General features: G+C 34.1%; 2 protein-coding genes across 3 annotated transcripts; both read left to right on the top strand.

The window, feature by feature from the left end:
• The first annotated feature begins 298 nt into the window (after nucleotides 1–298).
• Nucleotides 299–1,652, top strand: LOC135167583 (dysbindin protein homolog). The gene is made up of 5 exons (XM_064130910.1): nucleotides 299–459; nucleotides 572–861; nucleotides 932–1,087; nucleotides 1,171–1,311; nucleotides 1,384–1,652. Exons 1-5 carry the CDS (start codon nucleotides 404–406, stop codon nucleotides 1,470–1,472), a joined length of 732 nt encoding a protein of 243 aa, XP_063986980.1. The 5' UTR covers nucleotides 299–403; the 3' UTR covers nucleotides 1,473–1,652.
• A 489-nt stretch (nucleotides 1,653–2,141) lies between these two features.
• Nucleotides 2,142–7,592, top strand: LOC135167580 (uncharacterized). Of its 2 annotated transcripts, none has more exons than XM_064130904.1 (11): nucleotides 2,142–2,577; nucleotides 2,652–2,781; nucleotides 3,245–3,462; nucleotides 3,528–3,715; nucleotides 4,099–4,255; nucleotides 4,436–4,486; nucleotides 4,891–5,068; nucleotides 5,587–5,981; nucleotides 6,230–6,501; nucleotides 6,592–6,699; nucleotides 6,781–7,592. In XM_064130904.1, exons 1-11 carry the CDS (start codon nucleotides 2,506–2,508, stop codon nucleotides 6,878–6,880), a joined length of 1,869 nt encoding a protein of 622 aa, XP_063986974.1. In that variant the 5' UTR covers nucleotides 2,142–2,505; the 3' UTR covers nucleotides 6,881–7,592. The 2 variants fall into 2 exon arrangements, with proteins under 2 accessions (XP_063986974.1, XP_063986973.1); XM_064130903.1 differs by having other exon boundaries at nucleotides 4,096–4,255.
• The last annotated feature ends 750 nt before the right edge of the window (nucleotides 7,593–8,342 follow it).

Genomic DNA, 8,342 nt, shown 5'->3' with positions numbered 1-8,342 from the left:
CGTTTTGCATTCTCTTTTTACCCTCCAAATGTTCAATAACATACATACCTTTTCGTGAAAATGCTCAAGTGATTTAATATTTTTTTACAATGGAAATTTTTTCATTGTTTAAATAATTCATTTATATGGAAGAATGTGGATTGCGGAGTGTCTAGGCAACACTCACTCCTGAATTTTTTTTTTTCCAAAATATTGGCCTTTTCAGCAATAATTTTTTAAATGCCCCGCTTCTCTACCGATTACGTAGAGTACTTTTTTCAGTTCTGTTCAGTTAACTCCACCTGTACTATCACCGTTTGATCTCACCAGCTGATAATCCCACAAACAAAACATAACCTGTAACAACAGGATGTTGTGCTACCAGTGCAGATTATAAAAAAAATATTAAATCACAAATGCGATTATGTTTGGGGCATTAAAAAATAAATTCCAAACCGTACAGGATGGCATATCTGCGAGGTAAAATTTTACCGATTTTTTTTTCTAATAATAATGTGAAGAGGTGTTGTCAACAATAGCTAGTGGAGTTGAACAAAAACAAACTCATATTTACGCGTATTTGTTTTTTTAGTTTACGGGGATTCTCAATATCGGAAAGTCCGAAAACTAAAAAATCTCTGCGTGCTGGAAAAGTAAATTATGGAGCTGGAGCTGATATTCTGCATCACTTCCAGCTCCAGTGGAATGAATTGCATGAACTGGCAGAAGAGAATGCGACGAAGGCACGCGAAGTTGACATTTTAATCGGTGGCATTTATGAGAGACTCGACAGACAATGGAGTAGTATCAATATTTTGAATGCAACACTGGCAGCGATACCAAAAATTAATAATGACATTCAGAATTTGATGGATCAGATAGGTAATGCATCAATCCATTCAGTACTTGGACATCCAAATTATCTTGGCTGTTTGAATTGATTTGGTGATAGGATCGTTGGAGGAGGCGTTTGAGGAAGTTGAAGCTGCTCTGTACAGACTAGAGGACTTGAATGACACGTTGGAACTCCAGAATAAACAGCTGGACCACAGGTTTCAATTGGCTCTGTACAAGGAGAAGAAGTTGGCAGAATTGGATTCTGTCAGAGGTGAGGATTTTCACAATTTTAGGTCTTTCAGTTATTTTTTGTCAAATTACTGCAGTACCATTTATTATCTAAAAATTCTGCAGCTGAACTAGCTAGAGAGCATAAAGAGAGGGTCTTACAACAAGAACTGAAGCAGCAGAAGACCCTAAAGGAGAGACAAGAGACATTCGACGAGGTCTTCAGAGGAGAATTAGAGAATTATAAAGTTACTGGCTCCGTACCTAGTGAGTTTCTCAGCTTCCAGGTTGGATAACTCCAAAAAAGGGAGCATCTGATGTTTTCTCATTCTGTTTCAGAAGTAGCATCACCTCATAAGGGTCCAACCCTCGAAGAGATCGTCCTGGAGGACGATTCAACTGATTTCGATGATTTTTTGGAGAGCTAAACGCCTAAGAGTTCCTTTATATTTATCATTGTGATCATTGAATTCATCTACTTGCTCTGAAGATCCTTTCGTACTAGATTGTTTAGAATTTGTATAAGGGCAATGATTTTTTCCGCTATTTTTCGTGAAGATATTTGTATAGATTTAATAACAATATATTTAATTACTACATATATATAATGATGGTGGATTTAATTGCCCAACTCTTTCCGAAAAATGATTGTGTCAATGTCCTCTACACTTTAAAACTAGATCGTAAGTTGGTCGATAATTTGTTCACATACTCTTAGCTGTAGTACGTTGCACTTCTTATTTTTCGTATCAAAATGAAATGGTAATTGGATTGAAGAGAATATTATTTTTTTTCAAGACGTCATTTGAGTCAATTTGTTGACTTTTGTTGACATTCTTCTCAGATTCGTATTCAGTTCATAGAACAGGTGATAGCGTCCTCATCGTGACGGTTCAAATAAAAGAGATTCCCAAAAAAATGTGTTATTCCACCGGAATGTTGTCTAAAAATTACCGCTTTTATTTCTTCAAGTCCCATCCGCGAATAAATTGTTCATCATTTGATCGTTTCTGCGAACACTTCTGTATCGACAGTTGCACTGATTAGTTCATTAAATTTCCGCCACCAAGATTCTGGTGGCTCCATCCGGTAACGGGTGCACTTGACGAACTTGATCCTGATCAATCTTTTCTGTAATCTCTGGTGTTTACTATTGTGCTCTTCGCAATCTGTTAAAAATGTCAAAAGATTATAAAAAATTGGCGTTTCATTTTTTTCGAAAGATTAAAAACACGTAGAATTTCCTCATGTTTGAGTGAAAGTTAAAATACATAATGCTTGTTTCCTCATTTCGGTGGTGTTTAGTGAGATAATCGTACGGAGTGGACACTTGTTGAAAAGTACATGTGATGTCTGTGTGAACGATTTTTATTTCCGGGCATAAATATCTTGCCAATCAACTGCCATTTTTGTTAATTAATCAGCATACAAAGTGTTTTCTTTTCACCATAAGAATGCAAAATGTGCTGGAAATATGTATTTATTGCACTAATGTTTATCTGCACAGTAGAATCTGGTTATGATGATGATAATGTATGGAAAATTCATTTGTTTTACTCATCGTACTTTTGTTTATGTAGCGGTTTTTCATTACCATTTATTTGCAGTGTATTTACAAATATATTTGCGACGATGAACCAACCAAATATGAGAGGGATGTGCAGGGGAAAAAATTGCAATGCAATATCGACAATATTCCGATGAATGAGTTGATTTTGATAAATCAAGGAAACTTCAGTAAATAATCTTTAATTTTTTATAGTTTTCCAAGTATGAAAAATTTCAATTGGAAATTTATGAATTGTGTTGGAATTCTATGGAACGTTCTATTCATTTTGTGCCCCTTTCATTGAAAACTGAATAATTTTTTATGCGATCATTGAATCCATCAAATCAACGATTCGAATTTTATTATTTTTTAAAATTGATTTTATAAGGAGGTCATGTGGAAATTTTTTATTCGAAATTTTCCAGGAGGAAAAGCCTTAAAAGAGTGAATCAGATAGAAAAATCGTTGGTTATTAATTTTTTCCTGTCACATATATCGTGCAAAAAATTATTCAGAATTACAATTATTCAACAGAAAATTAATTTCACTTTTTTGTCAAGGAAAGTGTTACATCTTTCAGTTGAATTTTTTCATACTCGCGGAAAAGTATAGAATTATCTAATTTATGATAATTTATTTTTCATGTTTTAGGCACATTAAAGACAGTTCTAAACGTATCCAACGTTGAATGTACCTATGACGTTGCCTTAGTCGTTAATACTACAGTTAAGAGTCAAGAGGAGTGCGAACACCACAAGTTCAACGATGATTTCAGTTCTTATCAAGAAGTTTACACCGATTACCGGATTTGTGTGGTGGACAAGCAATCTTCAAGGGAGAGTGGAAGTAATGAACTGTCAACTTGCAAGGTAATGTTCAGCATAGTTATTACGTCTCACAGCCGTGTATTTAAAATGAGCAATTGCCATTTCAGGAAGACAAAATTGTTCTCAGTCATGAGCACATTTTCACTGGTTGTTACGCTCTTCGTTTTTCCATCGATGATGGGAGTCGATATCTCTATCAGGGGAGAAAATATGTTGTCTCGAATTATGAACTGACGAAAGTCCAAGAACCAACTCATCAATGCTCATATTTCAACAGAGAAGATGTCAACAATAGGTAATTAAGTTTTAATATTTTTAAAACATCGTTATGCTGCATGGAATTAATTTTTCTTGCATTGTGGCAAGTTATTTTGTGGAGTAGGACATTCGGTGGTGGCACATGTTCTGGATTCAGTGCACGCACGAGAAGAATTTGTTCACTAATTCTAAAATCTCTTAAAATTTCGTAGATTTTTGTTCAATTAATTCCGGTAGAAATAATTCTATTCACAGATTTTGCCTGAATTCTTTGGTATAATTTTTTCACTGCATTTTTCTTCATGAAATGTTTTGTATGAAAATTTGAGAATTTCAATTTAAAGAAGTTCTATTGACACAATTTCAACAAGTGCTTTTAATCTCTGGAATGGGAAAACAATTACACTATTCTTTCAGTAGTGATGGAGTAATGTTCAGCCTGGATATTTCGTTACACTCTGGCTCTCCAATATTGCATTTAGGATTGCGAACATTCCCTACTGACTATGAAAGTGAAAACAATGCCTGTACCAACTACGGTAGAGATTACCACGGGAGTGAGTGGGCCATTAATATGGTAATCAATGTTCCACAATTTACTTTCATATATTTCTAATTGCACTTCTGATACACAAGAAAAGTAATTACTACACTGGGTCACTGACTGGCATGTGCATGATTGCAATATTATAAATATGTTTCCTGATAATTTTCGGACTTGCAGTATATTGAAACATTTTCTTAATATTTTTTTCAGAACAGTTCAGCTTCTCGGACATCATTCACCAAGAACTGCAGTTTCATGACTGTAATTATTCCTTTCTGTAATTATTACCGGGCAACAAAACGGTCAATCGATCTAATTTTTCATGCTGCATTCAATGATGCGGGTCCTACCCAAACAATTTTTATTTGAAAAATTTTATCGAGCTATTGATTTCAAGAAAATTGTAATTTGTGACGCTACACTTAGCGTTTGAAAAGTTATCCAAACTCTAAAAGGTTCTAGCTCAAGTTTAAATCAGACAATTTCAAACAAAAAGTAATCAATTTGCAGCAACAGGTTTTAACTCTTCACCATAAAAATTTAAAGAAAAGGAATTTGAATCAGTGAATTCAATTTAAAATGCATTATGATGGGATATAGTAGAAAAAACGTATAAAGTCTGGTGTAACGAAGGAAATTTTTTCATTTGTTTATCCTTGGATTAGGTCCACGATAATCTTACATCCAGTGCTGCGTACGCCGAAAGTATAGACTGTCGATTTTCACTCAATGTGGCATCGAATATGAGTTACTGCTTCAAACTGCGGGTCCTTGATGAGCGTTGTAATAAAAATTCTCTGTGGAACATTCCCAGAAAATTCTACCCCTGCACGTGGATGCTAGGTGATTATATCTTAATTTCAAACCGCTGATTTACTTCCACATAAGAACTATTTAATAGTTATGTATTTTTTCCGAACGCATTTATCATAGAAAAAATAATCCTTTTATTTTTTGATACATGCGATATTTTGGATCAATTACTTGTCTCCAGGGATTGTCATCCTCACATTCTATGGACATATCAATTTAACATATTTAATTCATTGGTTTACTCATTAGTTAATTGACTAGTTTACAATAGGTTTATTGCATCCATTGCATGAATAACGCAAGTGGGAGTCAGTGGGGTAAATCCAGTTGCAGTGGATCTCTCTAACTTCCTAAATATTTTTTTTATTTGTAAATAGTATATACTACTATAAAAATGTGGGATTTGTCAGAGAATAAAAGGACTCAATAATAAGGACTGTAATTGTCTATAATAGTTCTTTTTGTTGAAAAATTTCTGTGGATGTTCTCGATGTACATTGATATCATAATAAAACTTACTGGATAATTCTCATTTTACTTCGTTGCAGAATGCGACAGGAATCCAAAGATTCGAGAAATTTCTGAACATCTGGGAGAAGTCGATGGTCCTAGAAGAATCATTGCTGAGAGTAGTCTCTTTCTTCCTGTAGGAATTGCATTAATTCTCATTGTATTCCTCATATCTGGCATTTTAATGGCCGTACACCGATGGAGATCAACCTCCCGGCAGGCTTATCTCAACGCGAATATGCGGGACTTACGAGTCGCGACTAACACAGAGGCTGATGTGGCTGATACTGATGATGAGCTGAGAAAATGTGAGAAAACTGAGGATACTGACGAAACAAAAGGAATAGTGGTACTCTACGCCAGGGGTTCTACTTCGTTCATGACTTTTATGACAGAATTCCGGGATATTCTTAAGCTTTATTGCAAATGTCAGGTGAGTAATTAATCTCTTTCATTATTTTTCGCTCCTTTTACCGTCAATAATCATCCAAAACAGTTTTTGCACTTTTTTAAATAGAGAAAAACATTTCAAATTTCACAAAAAGTTCTAGAATTTATTTGAGAAAATTCTAACAATTTGTAAAGTGCAACTTTTTAGCGAGAGATTTATTATCCAACAACCAAGAAGATAATTAGTTCTAATGATATCCTGTAAATTACTCTGGATTCTTTGATTTCCAGGTTTTCGATTGGTATGCACCTTGCGAATGGAACGAGGTAGCCAAGGTTGGCGCTTGTGATTGGGCTACGAATCTATTTAAGAAACATCATCGCGCTGTGTGGATAGATACCCCTGGCTCCAGATCCCTGGCTTCTAATAGTTTTAGCGATGACAAGTGCGGCGCAGAAGCCATCAGCGATTTTCGAGATATGGGTTTTTTCGCTACTCTAGATTATGCCAAACGTAGTGTCCGAAACACGAAACTGCAGTATAGTAAACATTTCATTGTGAGGTACAAAAAGCTTCCAATTGATTTTGATGATTCAAGAAAAACCCTGGAATATCATGTCGGTCCTCATTTGACGATTGTTTGTGATTTCAGACTTGAAGGATTTGACACTGGAACCTCCACCGAAGACCCGTTCTCTGATCTCTCTCCTCATGCTCGTTATCTCATTCCCTATCACCTCAGTCAGCTCTGCTCCCACTTGTTAGTTGAATTTATATAATGGATACGTTTAGCAACTGATTGTTTTTGAGGAAGAGAATTAATGATGTACTTAATTTTCAGATCATCGAGAAAATCCGACAGCAGTGGCCAGGCTCTGGTGGCTGAAGAGTCTCACATGAGAGAACGCTTGAAAGAATTAACAAAAGAATCGAATATGTGATTTGGTAATATCTCTATTAATCACGGAACAAATCATTACAAAATTGATCACATGGATAAGTCACATAAAATCTAAACAAGATGCCGACAATTTATCAGAAATTTGGAAACAGCCTCTGAACATTCTCCGAAACTTGACAGGAGGATTATCAGTTGATTGTAGGTAGACTATACAAAATAACGAGGAATAGTCGTTTATTGGTTAAAATTTGGATTGGAAAAATCCTCAGAAAAATATACGCATAAAATTAAATACTACATATTTAAATCTATACAATTAAATCAGGAAATCATTGCTGATTTTATTCGCTGATTTGCCGTTAATTTTATTCAATAATTTGTTGAGTATTTTATCGGATACTTTGCTGTTGATTTGATCGGAGAGGTCGGGCTGTCTTGCTACCGTCATGGTGGAATCAGAAAATCATTTTTCCATGATCAGTGGGTACAATGTGTATACAATATTGTTCTATACGATGCAATGAATTTCTATAATTGAATATTGTGTGATGAACTATCTTGATGATAGTTTTCCGTGCAATCATTTTGCCTGTAATTTTTTATTGTAATTAGTTGTCCTGTGATCAATAGAGGTGGCATCTGTGATTTATATTTAAGATTTTTTAGACGATTACTTTATATTAATTACAACTCTTTATAACAGCATTATTGTACCATTTTTTAAATAATAATTATCCCCATTACCGTGTTGATTTTGATTTTTATTAATACTGTTTCCTGAAAATTTTCCTTTACGATTATCAAACATAATTTTTGCTGATTTCCTTGCAGTCAACTCTGCACTGGGTAATCATGTCCGTCATTGCTTAGATTCTCAGCGTTAAGTCTGTTCAGTAATTCAATGCTTTGCCCCTTCAATTCCATTATCTTATATAGACAATAGTCTCATTTAATCAAATCAGAGAAATCAATCGAGAAATGTGAAACAAATCATTTTCTTTTATTACAACATCATATAAAATCTACATTTACACGCTTTCACACTAAAGTACATATTACGAAAACATTCACGTTCCATGTATAATAGGTTGTACAGTAGAATAATTTTATAATAATAAACGCAGACATACAAAAAATACACATCAAATGCGAAGATACAGTTAGTAAAAAATAAACCATTTAGAATTCACTATAACTTTTTTTACATTATTACCTTTGCTATCATCACAATTATATATTTGTTACAAACGATTTACGTCCGCCAATATCATCCAACTAATGTTACTATATTACTCTAAACTTCTGGTTAACTATTCAATAGATTTTTATCTATTACTAATTAATTATTGAACTGTCTTCCTATTCTATCAACATCTCGAGTTTTTCATAATTTATCTCAACATTTGCATTACACGTTACACAGTTTTCATGCTCCATTATTTGAATTTCTTATTACTATCAACTTTTTTTTTCATTATTCCCAATTCCAATTTTTGCATTAG

Source organism: Diachasmimorpha longicaudata, chromosome 11 (assembly GCF_034640455.1).
Source record: "Diachasmimorpha longicaudata isolate KC_UGA_2023 chromosome 11, iyDiaLong2, whole genome shotgun sequence".
In the NCBI taxonomy this organism is placed as follows: Eukaryota; Metazoa; Arthropoda; class Insecta; order Hymenoptera; family Braconidae; genus Diachasmimorpha; species Diachasmimorpha longicaudata.
Note: the sequence above shows the minus strand (reverse complement) of the source record. Positions and strands in the feature narration are given on the sequence as shown.

Bases quoted from the DNA above. Each gene is read 5' to 3' on its own strand.
- LOC135167580 (XM_064130903.1), top strand. From the start codon at position 2,506: ATGTGCTGGAAATATGTATTTATTGCACTAATGTTTATCTGCACAGTA. The intron at 2,578-2,651 runs GTATGGAAAATT...ATTTATTTGCAG, and splicing joins CTGGTTATGATGATGATAAT to TGTATTTACAAATATATTTG. The intron at 4,256-4,435 runs GTAATCAATGTT...TATTTTTTTCAG, and splicing joins GTGAGTGGGCCATTAATATG to AACAGTTCAGCTTCTCGGAC.
- LOC135167583 (XM_064130910.1), top strand. From the start codon at position 404: ATGTTTGGGGCATTAAAAAATAAATTCCAAACCGTACAGGATGGCATA. The intron at 460-571 runs GTAAAATTTTAC...TTGTTTTTTTAG, and splicing joins CAGGATGGCATATCTGCGAG to TTTACGGGGATTCTCAATAT. The intron at 1,312-1,383 runs GTGAGTTTCTCA...ATTCTGTTTCAG, and splicing joins AGTTACTGGCTCCGTACCTA to AAGTAGCATCACCTCATAAG.